This window comes from Zootoca vivipara, chromosome 13, assembly GCF_965207765.1.
Source record: "Zootoca vivipara chromosome 13, rZooViv2.hap1.1, whole genome shotgun sequence".
NCBI lineage: Eukaryota > Metazoa > Chordata > Lepidosauria > Squamata > Lacertidae > Zootoca > Zootoca vivipara.
The window spans coordinates 28,777,548-28,793,154 of record NC_142596.1 but is presented as its reverse complement, the minus strand read 5'-3'; the positions used below and the strand labels follow the sequence as shown (position 1 = coordinate 28,793,154).

Below are 15,607 nucleotides of genomic sequence, written 5' to 3'. Positions count from 1 at the left end.
TAACTCAGCCAGATGGGCGGGGCATTAATAATAATAATAATAATAATAATAATAATAATAATAATAATAATATTTACAGCCCCCGCTTTCCTCCAATGAGCTCAAGGTGGCACCCCTTGTTCTCCTGCTCTATATTTTATCCTCACAACAACCCTGTAAGGTAGGTTAGGCTGAGAGGCTGGCCCAAGGTCACCCAGTCAGCTTCATGTTGGAGTGGCAATTTTAACCTTGGTCTCCCAGGTCCCAGCCCAGGACTCTCCCACTGGTTCCTGCCCATTTCGCCTCACAAGGCCCAGGGGAGATGTGACTTTGGGGTATAGCCTTTTCTGTGTGCCATAGTGAACAACCTCCCCCCTTTGCATTTCCTAATTGGGTCTCTTGAGGGGTGGGGTGACTCTGGCACCCAAAGCTGCCCTGTACCCTGCTGCCACCCACCCCACACAGGGCAGACTTGTGGGACATTAAACCATGCTGGCACTTCTGCCCACCTCCTGCTTGGCACCTTACAGGGCAACAGAGGCACCGCAACTCCAGGGGGAGCCCCTCTCCCCCAAGCTGGCTTGGGCAAGGCTCTTTCATTGTAAATCTAGTTGCTCTTAAATTTCACTTTCAGACTGAAATCCAAGATCAGTTGACATGCATGTGTTTGACCTTGTTATGTACTAATCAGACCTTCAAGTCCAAATGGCAAACAACATTTTATTTCACCAAATGCAGAAAAAGCACACACCAGGCTGTGGGGGCTGGAGTTCCCACCTTGAGCCTCAGCTCAGCTTGTACTGTACTGCCTAGCTGCGGCCAAGAGTTGGGATCTCGCTCTCTTTAGGAGAGCCAACTCCAGCCAGGACATTCCAGGAACCAGACTTCCACCAGCTCCCTGACTCCAGTGTGTCTCCCCCATATTTGGGACAATTTCGAAACCCTGAGCAGAACCCACGCCTCTTCCTCCTCTCCCTTCCACCCCAAATTACATTTGAACCATTGGTTTGTCCCCCACATGGTTGCAAACGGAGAAGCCCCTATTAAAGCCGAGAACTAATTTGGGAGCAGAGGAGGTGAGGCTCCTCCTTCGGAGGCAATTCAGAGCAGCACTTGACATTCAATTAGGACTGCGGGTTCCCATAAAACAGACTATTAAGCATGCCCATAAATCCCCACTGGCTGTGCACCAAGCCGCGCGGCCTGCCTTGTCCCTGGCACAAGGAGGAGGAGGAGGGAGCAGCAGCAGCACCAGCAGCAGCAACACTTTGGCACAAATGCAGCCATCACCTCTCCTTGTCACCTGTTTCCTGCTCCAGGAAGGGGAACTGCTGCCGCTGCCACCATCGCCGCTCTGCTTTCTGCCTGCACCTGAGAAAACCCTGGGATCCTTAGTGGCTTTTCCAGGTTGGGCTTGGAGAGACCCCACTGCCTGGAACCCTTGAGAGCCGCTGCCAGTCAGTGTAGACAGTACTGAGCTAAAAGGTGCGATTCAGTATAAGGCAGCTGCCTATGTTCCTACGTACATCCTCACCTCCTCTGCCATGATCAAGTTATTCTGCTTCCCTGTGGGGCTGTTGGGAGGGTGAGAGCAAAGTTCAAGGGGAAAGGGCTCATTCTTTAAAACACACACACACACAGAGAGAGAGAGAGAGAGAGAAAGAGAAAGAGAAAGAGAGAAAGAGAAAGATCAAAGAGGGGAAGGAAAGGGACACTTTGCTCCCACGTTATAAAGGAGCCTGATTTGACAGTTGCTTCAGGTGAACCAAAAGTCAGCTGGGTCTTGCGTCCCTCCAGCAGGAGGTCATAGAGAGGACAAGCCAGTGGGTTAAAATGGGGTGGGTAGGTGGAGAGACCCTGGATCAACCCCCTAACCAGCCACAACAGTCACTGGGTGACCCGAAGCCAGTTGCTCTCTCTGGCTGTGTCCACACCATACATTTCATGAAGCTTAAGGGCACTGAGATTTGTAGCTCTGTGGTGGCAAACTGCACTTCCCAGGATTCTGGAGGGGCATGTGCTTTAAATGGGCTCCAAATGCCAGGTGTGGGCGTAGCTGATGTCTTGAAGCCAGAACATCTACACTGGTCAAAGGGCATCTTCATTGACTAGCCTTCACAGGGGCATGGTCGGTGAAAGGGTGGTCATGAGAGACTCTGGCACTCAGGATGTCCTGCTCACAAGTATCACCAGGGCCTGCTCATTCTCTGTGCCCAGGGTCAGGGCACCCACAATGCCCACCCCCTGTGGCCTTTGGGGTGCTTCTGAATGTAGTGCTTTGGTAGAAAGTGAAACAGAGTCTTTCCCAACTGGGACTGGTGAAGCAGCCCCCCCACACCCTTTGCCCTAAAGGGGAGAGAAGCTCTAAGGAGCCTCACCTAAGAAAAGGACCCGGTCAGTTGCCTCCCTTTCCCCACCCCCACCCCAGCGTCACTGAGAAAAATCTCTCTCTGATGGATGTTTGCATTATTTTATTTCACAGGAGGGAGGGGACAAGGAGGGTGGGGCGGGTCACATCCTGAACAAGGAGAAGGAAGGGGCTGTGCCTGAAGTACCCGTAACAGCAGAAATCTGTACTTTATTCACAGGACAGAAATGTCATAACAGGATGGTGCGTGGGGGGCGGAGAGAGACACAGGGCTCACGCAAAAGCCCCCCCTCCCAAAGAGAAGGAGCAGAGGGGCCCAGTCCTTTGGCATGAGGTTTACACCCCCTGAGCAGGTGTGGGACCCCTTTCACTTTATCAGCAGGTGGAAGGGTGGACAAGGACTGAGACCCCCCACCATGGCTTTCCCCCACCAGATCTCACATTCTGGCTCCTTTGCCCGTGGGCTGCTCTGAAGGGTCTTAAACCAGAAACCCTGGATATCTCAGGTGCCAAGTAGTGCCTAGGCAGTGATATTGATTTATAGACTATATTTATGTATATATAATATATATTTATATATATGCATGTATTATCGTTATTAAAAAATAAAATCCATCCTTGGGCATCACACACCCTCATTGCACCAAACAAAGGGACCTTCTTGAGCTCCCCCACCCCAGCTGCCCATGTGCAAAAATGCAACCAGGGGAGGAGGCACTGGCAGTGTGTGGCCACAAACCAGTGAACTTAGGGTGGTGGTGACAGGCACCCCTTGGCACTTCAGGATGTTTGCTCCTGCCAACCATTTGCCACGGGCCAAGAGGAAGGCCAAGGCAGCCCAGTGGAGGGGGTGGAGGGAGAAGGGCCGTAGCTCAGGGGTTGGAGCACCTGCCTTGCAAGCAGAAGGTTCCTGGTTCGATGCCTGATGGTGCCTCTCCAAGAAGGGTTAGGAGGGACTCCTGCCTGCAAACCCTGGAGAGCCATCGCTGCCAGTCAGTGTGGACAATGCTGAGCTAGATGGACACTGACTCAGCAGAAGGCAGCTTCCTTCGTTCATTCAGAATAATGAGGACTGGGGTCTTTATTCCTAAGGGGAAGGACCGTAGTTCAGTGACAGAGCAACCTGCGTTGCATGCAGAAGGTCCCAGGTTCAATCCCCTCCTGTGGCATCTCCAGGAAGAGTTAGGAATGTCCCCTTCCTGAATCCCTGTCGAGCCACTACTGCCAGTCAGCTAGATGGAGCAATGGCCTGACTCAGTCTAAGGCAGCTTCCTATGTTTGTATGAAACTCCCCCCCCAAAAAAACCCCCACAGCTGCTCCCTGTCCAAGTGCTTATTCCCATCGGAAGTCCTGGCCCACCGTCTCGTAGAACTTGACGTTGTAGGGGTGGTAGAAGTCCTGCAGCTGCTCAATGACCTCGGGGTCGATCTGGACATGAGTCCTGCCCTTGGACTTGCCCAGGCAGCGCGGCAACGTGCCTCCGGGGGTGGCCTTCTTCAAGCAGGGGAAGCCCTTGGTCTTGTTGAAGTAGAAGTGCTTCTCGCTGATGAGCCTCTGGATGCCCAGGAAGTCCTGGATCTTGCCCATCTCCCCCGCCGGGTCGGTGATGAGCCGCTCACCACTGACAAAGTGCATCTGGGAGAGCGGGAAGTACTGGAGCCAGCTCTCCAGGTGCAGGGCATAGAGGCCGATGCGGATGGCGCTCCAGGAAGTGTCCACCAAGCCCAGGCTGCGGTTGCGGAAGGAGAGGCCCTCAAAGGTGGGGATGTCAGGCTTCTTGGAGAGCGTCTGGGTGTAGTCAGAGATGGCCCGCGTTACTGGGTTGCGCACCACCACGATCAGCTTGGTCTCCCGAGACATGTTGAAGATCCGCCGGGGGGCTTCCCGTGTGACAAAATAGCTGGGCGTCTTCTCCATGGTGATCTGGCTCTCCAGGGTGCGGGGCATCAGGCGCCTGCAAGAGGAAGGCAGCGCAGGCAGAGGTCAGTTGCAAAGCAAATAAAAAGAGAGGACTTCTTCGCCCATGGCTCCCTCCCACAGGAGGCAGAGGGCTATTACTGCAGGGTGTGTGTGTGTGAGGTAGATGACCCTTGGGGACTGTCAGGGGCTGGAGTGAGGAGGAACGGTGGGAGCCGCACCCCTTCTCCTGAACCTTTCCGAGAACAGGAGGACAGTATAGATTTAGAACAGTGGTTTGCAGAAGGTCATAGTTCAGAGGCTGCAGAGGGGAGAAGCTTGGAAATATTGGGAGAGGAACAGCAGGAAGAAGATGCACCAGGGGGAGAGACAACTGACAGACTCAGTGTCTCTAGAAAGCATTCCTGACCTCTCCCCACCCCACCCCGGACCAGGTGTGCATTGAGAGTAGTAGAACAGAAGCTCAGAGGCAGAAAGCTCAGATAAGCCAGCGCAGAGATGACATAGGATAAGAGAGACAGAAGGGGTTGGGCTTTACTCGGAGCAACGCCATTATTTAACAGAGACTTCATTTCTTTCTCTCTCTCTGTGGATACTGAATAAATTACGTGGTAAGAACTCCTCTTGTTTATCTGCCTTTTGGCTGCCACCGAGGGAGGGATCGGATTCCCTGAAACCTGACAGAGACCTGTACAACTCTACTTTTCTATAATATGATGGCTGCTGGCCAAGATGACTATGGCTTCCCTCTAGTGTTGGAGGCCACAATGCTTCTGAATGCCAGTTGCTGCAAACCACAGGAGAGGAGACTGCCCTTGTGCTCTGGTCCTGCTTGCTGGTTTCCCATTGGGGCATCTGGTTGGCCATGTGAGAAGAGAATGATGGATTAGATGGGCCATTGGACTCTGCCAGCAAAACCCTTGAACCAGCAATCATCTTTGCACGGTCAGGAGGTGACTGGAAGCCCTTCTTTGTCACAAAATGTCCAGAAACCCCCATTTGGACTTCTGCTGCGGACATCTCCCCGTCCCCCTTGTTTAACTTTTTAAATTTTTTAGTACTGTATATGTGCTGCCAAAGCGAGCACACTTTTAAAAATTTTTAAAAATAGTTTTTATTTGATTTTACAAGTATATAATTATAGCAAAACTACCATTCACATTTATAGATTCCTCCAAATCTCTAGACTTCCCACCTGCCCTCTATGGGTCCTTATGTTAAACCTTTTCTATAACATCGTCTCCATATTACTTGCTATGGACATCTTTTAAAAAAGCCACAACAAGTGTGACTCCCTGGGGATGGAAGGGATTCCCTTGCCCCATATTCAAGTTATCCAAGGCAATGATTATTTCACCATCATATCCAGAAAATCTCTATAATATCTATCACTTAAAGAATTTTTTTTAAAAAATTCTTTGTATTTCTCTTTTTAAATTCCAATAAAATTTATTAAAGAAAAGAAACATTATTTTACTTGCATATGGGAATGTTGTTTTTCATTAAGGACTAGATGAAGTGTATTCTAATAGTGGAAGTCCTGGAATAGTGGGAAAGGGTCAGCCACCATAGGCTGGAGGATTGGAGCCTGTATTTTTGCAGTGCAGTGTCAGGCCTTCATTTGGGGGCCTGTCCAGGCCTGCATTTATGTTTTTATTGATGGCTACAATGATTTTCATGTGTCAAACAGCAGCACCATTAAACAAGCAGAGCAGACTGCACCAAGATAGTATTCTTTCTTGATAAGTATCTAACATAGAAGAGGACAGTCAGCATTGTCATGTTTGTCAAATCGAGAGGACTTAAGGCATAATAAACATTAACTGATGATAATTCCCCAGATACTTGGATACTAATGGTTTCCCTATTTTCCTCTTGAACTGTCAGTCTTATAAGAATGGAAAAATGAAACAATGCCCTTCTGCAAAGGCGCCCACCCCTTACTAGTCCTCACGTGCTATGCCTGCGGTGAATTTTCATGATGACTTCTGAAAAATAAATCTGTAAACTCCTGCAGAAATGTGGAGAACTTGAATTAAGATTGGACAAATGAGAAACAAAGGAGCCAAAATCAAGTGCATTTCAGCCTGTGGGGCTTCTCTCCGCTCCAGGGAGACTTTTGCAGCCTGCAAGATGCATGGTTGCTGGGAAGACACACCTTTCCCTTTCTCCAGCTGAAACCATTGCTCATTATCTCCTCTTCCGCCTGCAACTCCCCTCCCTTCTTGCCACCTTGGCACTCCTCTGTTGCTCAGAGGCTGCAAACGCCACCGTTCCATTCTGCAGATTTTGAGAGCTCTGGGCTCTGCTCCTCTAATTTATTAATGCAGTTTATTCTGCACATTTTGTAATTGATTAGGACCTGTGATTTTTGTTTTTTAAATACATGGACCCAATTCCTCGCGGAATAGAGCTTTATTAAGCCCAGAGGTGGCCCGTTAATGAAACAGCCGTTTTATGAATCTCCCACCAACGCTGAGCTGCTTATAAAGCTGTCTGGTGCTGATGGATGACCCAAACCTGTTTTTGTGATCTAAACCCGGCAGTGGGAGCAGGGGCTCCCTGACACTGAATTAGCATCTTGCTGACAGCCTTTAAACAATAGGACTCATAATGTGGATTTATGAGGCTCAGAGCAAAGCAAAGAGCCAATTCAGCCTACACGCCACTCAGGTACTTGACTCGGGTGGTGGCAGCAGTACGATGTGCCTCCTGATCTCCAGCATGCCCTGTTGGCACAGCTGGCAGGGAACGCCACGTCCTCTCTAGAAACCTCCTGGCGCAGGGAAGACTAACACCAGCTCTGTGCTCTATGCCACTTCATTTCCAGGCTCAACTCAAGATACTCATGTTAGTCTTTAAAACCCTAAACAACTTAGGCCCCAAATCCCCGAGGGCAGGGGTGCCAACTTGAATAAAATATTGGGGGAGCCATGTAAGTGCCGCCCCACATTATCAATCACAAGATGTGGCACACACACACCATTTGAATGGCAATGCCATTAATTTTGTGGGGGGCAACCCCTTCCAATATATTAGGGGGGAACTCAGTCCCTGGGAGTTAGCTCCTATGCCCATGAAGTCACTTTCCTCACTACAGACCTGGGTGTTAAGATCAACAGAGGGGGCCCTCCTGATAGTTCCACCAGCCCTGGAAGCTTGGTGGTGGCTGCCTGGGAGAGGGCATTCTCTGTGGCAGCCCATAAGTTGCGGAATTCCCTCTCTACAGAGCTGCCCCATATAGCGGAGAGGCTGCCTTCTCCCCTACAGACTTCCCCCGCCCGCATTGGTTCACGCTGCTTGTGTGAGTAAGTGGGACTTGACAGAGAAAAAGCTGGCTCCGCAAGGACAGAAGACTGGATGCCCTCTCTGTTCCCCTTTGTAAATTGAGTGTGATTTGCTCAATTACCTTAGGCAGGGCTGCAGCAGTGCAAAGCTTCTGTCAGGAGGAGAGTTTATTCTCCTTATGAGCTGTGACAGAATGGATCAGGGACCAGAGACCCCTTTGCCTGTGCAAGACTCCCCCCATGGGGGTGGGCCTTTGGCTCACGTTCAGAAATGCTCTCCCAGAGGCAGGCTGATTTGAAAAGGGCATCTGAGTGGCTTCTGCGCACCCAAGGCACTGCCGGAATTCCTGCCCACCCCCCTCCCCCTATTCATTCTCCCAAGCCGGTGCTTGTTCCATTTGCAACACAGAAGAGTAAATATATTTGTTTGTGTCACTGCCGTCCCCATTGTGTGTGGAAGACTGAGCAGGCAGGGACCCAAGTCTCTCCTTGCAGAGCGTGCCAGCTGACTTCAGGATAATCCTGGGTCTTAGTCACTTGTCAGCAGGAAAATGAAGTGTTTAGCTTGGCAAGGTTCCCAAACGGCAAACAGCAAAAACTCCACTCTCTCCCATCCTTCAGCACCAGAGTCGCCATGAGCCAAGCTCAGAAAGCAGGAATTCTCACAGGAGAGATAAACAGATCCCTTGATGGCCGCAGGGCCAATTCTCCGTGATTTAGCTGGCAAGGATGTGCCTGGCTAGTTAAGGCAGGTGGCACAACTTGCCATGCCCGTGAGCTCCCCAGGAAGATGGCAACGGCTTTGGCCCTGGCTGACCAGCAAAAAGGGACCCCACCCACCTGCATTTAAAGGCCAGCCCACATAATCCACACTTTCTGAAGCAATATGCGAGCCAAAACACAAAACCATCCTTTGAAAGTTGAACCCCTCCAAATTTTGCATGCAGTTCCCCAGTGGAATATCATGTACAAAAATGCAACCATTTAGTGAAAATGGCATTCAACGATGCCTCGTAAGGGGAAAGTGCTTTGAAAAAAATGTGCATATTGGGAGAATTTTGCACTAAAATGGCTGGTGAATTTTCATGAGAATCCATGGAATCATAGAATGGTAGACTTGGAGGGGACCCAAGCAACCATCTAGTCCAACCCCCTGCAATGCAAGGCTCATAGCTAAAGAATCCCTAACAAACTCACAAACTGATGTGGAAATGTGCAGAACTGAATTTAAGATTTAGAAGAAATAAGAAAGAGAGAACTGAAACTGACAGACATACACAGCCCTAGTTTCATCACGTTGGTTAAGAATGCCCATAAATGTTTCTTTTTAATTTTTGTTTTTCTTCACAGAATTGCAGCACAGCCAACCAGCATGGCTATGCCAGTGAAGCTTGGTCCCAGAATGGCAGCATGCTGCCTGCCTCTCACTGGAGACAGCAAGGAGGGCTAGTCAGCCAAGCAAATGTGGAGAAATAAAAAGCCAGTGCTGGAGAGGGGGGGCGGTGGAAGAGAAGGGGTGTTATATCTAAACCCAGGCACCCCCAAACTCGACCCTCCAGCTGTTTGGGGACTACAATTCCCATCATCCCTGACCACTGGTCCTGTTAGCTAGGGACGATGGGAGTTGTAGTCCCAAAACATCTGGAGGGCCGAGTTTGGGGATGCCTGCCTTAACCCCAACCTGTGGGTAGACATCAGTCATTGACTCCTCCCTTCTTTTCCAAAAGTCCCATGAGCTCGTAAGTGTATTTTTTTCCTGCAAGAAATACGTGTGCAGGTTTGTTGCAACAAATGGTGCTCCGGTTAGTGCAAAACAACAAAAGTGTCTCTGAGAAACAAAAATTATAAGTTGTTTTTTTCTTTTTTGAAAAGTCAAAGCATTACAGAATCAAAGAATCACAGACCACGACAACGAATGACACTCCTAACAGCACACATTGGCTTACAAAAGGGCTTTTCTTCTGAGCAGAAAAGGGAAGGGGGCATCTCAAGCCACAGAAAAAGCCAAATGCCAAGCAAAAGCTTTGCACACTGCTACCAGTGGGGCAGAAGGTGGGACATGCCCTGGCAATTCAGCAGACATTAAAAGCACCCAGAAAACCTTCCCTCTTTGTGGGCAGTGGAGATGCTGCACATCCTCTGCCCTTCAGGCAAACTCAGATGCTCCAATAATTATTCTTTAATTAAAAGCTCATTTAGAAGAAATGTTACGTGCCCAGGGAGAGAGAACTGGCTGGCATGATCACTCAGGAGCAAGTCAGGTGGTGAATTAGATTGCAAGAGTTCAAGTTCTGCAGATGTTGTTAATATCAGCTGCTCTTTAGAGCACTGCCTGTTAGGCAACCAGGTAGGGGGACAGCCAAAGAGAGAGGGATGGAAGAGGAGGGCAGGCTAGGCTGGTAAGGAGCAGCCTCTGTTTGCTGCACAGCATCAGCTCCAGAGAAGAGGTATCAGGGGGCAGCAAGGCTTGGGGGAAGAAAACCTTCCTCTCAAGCCCTTGCATGATCTCAGTCTGAGACCACAACCAGTTCAAGGAGCCAACATGCAGAGAGATGAACCAGCCAGCAGGAGACAGCTTTGAATGTCCATCCATAAAGAACCGCACATAGAACATGGGTGGCTGGCTTGGCAGGTCAAGCCACCCAGGGATGGGGAGATGGTTCACCTCCTTGCTGCTCAGCATCCCAGACCAGGCCATTGGCATTCCCTCTGCCCTTCTCTCAGGGTGTTAGCATCCATGCCAAGGCTGCATTCCAGGGCGTCTTGGCAAAGGAACTCGAGCCCATCCTATTATACACAGCAGGACAAGACCTGCCATGCCCAGAGGAGCTTGGGTGCTCCATTTTGCAAGAGCCAAATCAGTCCAGCACACTCTGCTTTATTTTTCAGTTCTGGCATGTGTTGGAAATTGAAGGAATATCACGAACCTTGAAAAGTCTCATTTAGCTGTTCTGCCTGGGCACCTTATGTTGTTTTGTGGGTTGGTGGAGATGGATTGGACCATGACGCAGGCCCCCCAGAGGACATATAAGCAGAGCCTCCCCCCAATTGCTGGCCATGCACATGCTGAAGTCTTCTATATATTTATTGATTTGTATATTTATTCATGGCTTCCTACAATTCACATGTAGATTATCAGCAAATAAACCTGCCCACACAATTCATTCATTCAGTGTGCAGGAAGGCAGAAATCGCGACAACCTAACTTGAAATAATTTGCGGTGAGTGTTTAACGCAAGGCTGTCCATGTAAAATCGAGACTGACCCATTGCCAGTGCAGGAAGCCCACTGTAACAGAATCCCTTTCAGGCAAAGGGCTGTAACTCAGTGAGTCCCAGGTTCAATCCCTGATGGCACCTCCAAATTGGGCAGGGGAAGACCCCCTGCTTGAAACCTGCAGTGTTGCTGCCAGTCAGTGCAGACACTGCTGGGATACATAGGCCAGTGGTCTGACTCAGTGTAATGTAGCTTCCAAATAGAAGTTTTTAAGCAGAGGCTGGTGACAACCTAATGAAGGAGAGCCCGCACCCTTCTGAGGCAGCTGCAGTTTAGTTCCCCTGTCAGACTGTTTATACTGCCTTCACATTCTAAATATGGTCTAAATATTTTTTTCTTAACATTTGTACCCCTTGGTTCAGGTCCTACAGACATTTGAAGATGGCTAGTGCCTTGATGCCTTGTGAGAAGGCAGTATGCAAGCACTTTTATAAATACAATTAAAACATCAATAACAATATTGCCTGTTAACAATATCAATCAATATCATCAATAACAATATTGCCTGTTAATTGTCTGTTCTCCAGGCTAAACATACGCAACTCCTTCAACCTTTCCTCAAAGGACTTGGTCATCATGGTCACCCTCCTCTGAACATGTTTATCTGTATCCTTCTTAAACTACAATACCCAGACCTGGAAATAATGTTCCACATGAGATCTGACCTCAAGCAGAACAGAGTGGCACCATTACTTTTTGAGACCTGCTTCTGTTGATACAGCCTAGAATGGCATGAGCCTTGTTTGCTGCACTGTCACGCTGCTGACTTACACTCAGCTTGTATACTATTAAACCCCCTACCGTAGATCCTTTTCACATTGACTGCTGGTAAACCATCCTGAATCTTACTGCTTTACACTTATTGCTGTTGAAATTGGTTCTGATTGTTTTGACCTCAGTTCTCCATCCTATCCACAGCATATTGGGTCTTGTTTCTGTCTTATGCGCTATTTGTTACTCCACCCAGTTTGGTATCCTCTGCAAATTTGATAAGTATCCCCTCCACTCTTTTGCCCATTTAATCTCTAAAGATCTCAAACACGGGGCCTAGGACAGAATCCTGTGACACCCTGCTTCTCCCCAGGTTGATGAGATGCCACTGATAGCCATTCTTTGGTCCATCAACCAGCTACAGTAGTATCACCCAACCCAAATTTACCAGCTTGCTAACAAGAATATCAGAGGTAACATATCGAAAGGCTTTGCTGAACTAAAGATAGTCTATATCCGAAGCATTCCCCTGATCTACCAGGCATTGATGCAACTTAGCAAAGGATCTTCACGCACTCACCCAATCCAGTCAAGCAATGAAATGACACTGAAGGTAGTACGTCATTCCTCTCAAGGCAGGGAGGCGTCCCAGCACAGGTCCTGCTCCCTAATCCTGCACATTGATACACTTATGTGAACAGCTGCTACCTCCAAGGGACAGCTGGACTGAATCTGAGGTAGGACACTTGGCCAGCCCAGGGACTGCATAAACCATCTGTCCGCATCACCCTTGACTTCCAGCAATGCTGGCTATATGGATGATGGGGGGTGAAGTCCAAAACATCTGGAGGGGGCCATGTTGGCGAAGGCTAGTTTAAAAAAATGGTGTAACTCAGTGTGTTGCTGCCAGCTAGTTGGGCATGATGGGCAGGACACCTCTGCTGAGCAGTAGTGCCCTGAAGGCAAGAATGGAGACCTCACTAGGGATGCGGAGGGAAAGAGCACACCTTGGGATCACACAGGTGTAAAGCGTTCTAAGTCCCACTGCAAAGGCCAGCACATCTTGGCTTGGCAGTACTTCCTGCCCCACATCCAGGCAAGTGAAATCACAAAAGGATCCTCCTCCCCCCCCAGCTTTCTCCGAGGTGTCATTCCTCCGAGGATAACAAGATCTATGTGTTCCTGGAAGTGCTTCAGACCCAGCTGAAGGCAGAGACTCGGGGAGAAGGTCCACAAACAGCTCTTCTTGGCTTCAGGCTCCCCAGTTAAAACGGCCCACATTATGCACATGTTCTAGCACAATTTGTAAAGCTTATTTGGAATGCAAGTTTTATGATACACATTTCCCACATGGGCTGGGAATTAGGTTTCCCAGGCAACTCTGGGGCCGGGGAGGAGGAGAGGCTTCTCCTTTTGGCGGGTGTGTGTGGAATGCAGGATGCCACCCTCAGCCCGCTTGCTTGGTAGCAAAGGAGCTGAGAAAGCATTTGTTCCTTGCTGAAGCTCTAGGGGGTAGAGGTGGGGCATGCAAAAGAGCACCTGGAAGATTTAAATGCCACCCTGATCTGTGGCACAGGAGGAGCTTTTTCCGCATAAAAACAGGAGATGGAAGTGGCTATGATCCCAAGTCAAAGTGGCAGCACTGTGCAGGGTGTGTTGCTGGGTTCAAACCTGGCAGGAGGCCCGGTGCCAGATGCCTGATATGGTCCTGAAGTTGTTATGTGGACCTGTGTGAACAGTTCACAACCTAATCTACCCCGCAGGGCTGTTGTGAGCATTTTTATTTTTTAAGCCCAAAACCCAACACAAAGAGAACAGAAAGAACTTTTGGGCAATGCAATGCAAGACTACAACTTAAATGGAAGTCAGGCTCCCTCTGCTGGTACATCATCAGCCAGCTGGGCGTTGACAGGTGGGTACTTTAAAGGGCATAAGACCACATGCCACATGCAGAAATGGATGCAGGCAGATTTATGCCTTGGAGCAAATTAAGATGGTGGGTTGAGCAGGGTCTGGGCAATGTGCCCTGGGTGCAAAGTTATCAAGCAGTTATGTTTTTAAAAGGGGAAGGAGGTCTAGGGACGGTGTATAATGACCCCGTCCTCACAAAGCCCCCTGCCAGTCACTCTATTTGCGAAGCTTCTAGCTTTACTCTCCATCAGGCTATTTGGCTGCTGTCAGCAGGCTGGGGTATATTTCACGTGGGAAGGCCCTCCTTTGGATAGGGGTTGTTGTCAAATGGCCAAAATGAGGCAGGACTTGCTGCAGTGAGGAGGTGGACTGGCGAGGGGAGGGGGCCAGGGGAGCTCACCCCACCTGCCCCATGCCTATGCTCCCCCACTTCCCTCGGTGGCTTCTAATTTGGAGAACCCAGAATGCCAGCCAGGCCCGCCCCTAGAGTCGAGGCGAGCAGCTCCGCAGCTAACCACTGCACAATTCAGAAGCTTAAGTCTTCTATCCCCTGGGCTTTGGTGGCTGGGGGTGAGGGGAGGGAGAGATGGGTTTTCCTCCTACGACTCCGCTTTGCTGGCAGACACGGCGGCGAGGTTTAGGAGTCTTTCTTGATGTGCAAAGGTGTCGCTCGGCCTGCGTAGCCCCGGAAGATGGCAGGGTTCCGGGGCTCAGTCTCCCGGAAACTCTCCGCGCACCCAGAGAGGTGCCTCCAGAGGAGGATAGACTGGGCTGTGTGGTAGCTGCAAGGAACTGGGGAAGACTTGACGCCCAGCACTCATGAGCCCAAAAGACACATGGAAAAGGAAAGTCCCCCAGTGCCTTGGGACAGGCACTTTGCACATGCTCTAAGAACTCGTTGCTGCGCATATGTCATGGCTTGGACAAGGAGATTCGAGCTATATAGACCTAGCCTTGAGAGGGGTTGCCAGCCAGGTTCAGCCAGTGCCCGGGACTCCCGCGCGTGTATAGAGCATACTGCCAAGTTTTCCCTTTTCTCGCGAGGAAGCCTATTCAGCATAAGGGAAAATCCCTTTTAAAAAGGGATAACTTGGCAGCTATGGTATAGAGTGGTGCTCCTCTCTGCCACCCCCCCTTACGCCGCCGCTCACCTGTACCACTCCAGACCACGCTCGTAGTGCCTGTCGAAGAAGTGGGACTCGGTGCCGAGGGCGCGCACGGCAGGGTGCCCGCGGATGAACTCCAGCACGGCGCGGGTGCCGCCTTTCTTGACGCCCACGATGAGTGCGTGCGGGAGCCGCTTGGTGCCCCCGTTCCGGGAGGCAGGCGGCGGCGGTGGCGAAGGCGAAGGCGGCGAGAAGGAGCCGTTGCCGGCCGTGGCGGTGGCGCTGGCAGCAGCCGGGCAGGCGCGCCACTTCTGCAGAAGTTTTTTGCGGGCGGCGGCAGCAGCAGGCAGGCAGCGGGCGGCCGTCCGGGGAGAGGCTGCTCTTGCTGCTCTTGCTGCCGCCGCCTCCCCGCTGGCCAGCGGCTCCGGCTCTGGCGCGCAGCAGAAGAGGAGGAGGCTGTAGCAGAGGTAGGTGCCGGCCAGCGAGAGGAGCGCGCCCAGCACCAGCGCCCGGCAGCGCCGCCGCCGCCGCCGGCTAAGCGCCATGGCTCCATCGCCAGCAGCCGGGCGCGGCGGGCCACGGCTCCCCTCGCCGGCGCCGTCGTCGGAAGCGCATCGGGCCGGGCGGAGAGGCTGGCAGGCGAGCTCGGCGGCCCGCCACTGGCAGCCCCGCTCCTGCTGCGGCCCCGCTTTAAGGGGCGCCTGACGTCAGCCGAGCCGGAGCCGCCCCCGCGGCAGCCTTGACGCTCCCGCCGCCTCGCCGGGCTGAGCCCCCGACCATGCGCCCGTAGCCGGTGCGGAGATCATCGCAGCCCCTGCTGGACTCCCAGTTCCCCCCAGCCTTGCACTGGGACATGCCACGGGAGTCGAATAAAGGAGGAATGGGGGGTGCCCCTTTCTAAGTGGGAGTCGAAGGACCCTCTTCTTCGTTTTCGTTATGATTGATGATCTTTTCTAAAATTTATATACTGTACAAGAGATCCCAAGACGGCCAAAGCGCAAGCGTGAGCACAATTTAAACATCCAAAAACAATCCCCATACAGCCCGGGAA

At 51.0% G+C, this 15,607-nt stretch overlaps 1 protein-coding gene across 1 annotated transcript; it reads right to left on the bottom strand.

The window, feature by feature from the left end:
- Positions 1–2,433: 2,433 nt before the first annotated feature.
- Positions 2,434–15,201, bottom strand: LOC118092847 (heparan sulfate glucosamine 3-O-sulfotransferase 2). Its single transcript, XM_060282770.2, has 2 exons — positions 14,602–15,201; positions 2,434–4,302 (listed from the first exon to the last, which is right to left on the bottom strand). Exons 1-2 carry the CDS (start codon positions 15,099–15,101, stop codon positions 3,681–3,683), a joined length of 1,122 nt encoding a protein of 373 aa, XP_060138753.1. The 5' UTR covers positions 15,102–15,201; the 3' UTR covers positions 2,434–3,680.
- Positions 15,202–15,607: the final 406 nt, after the last annotated feature.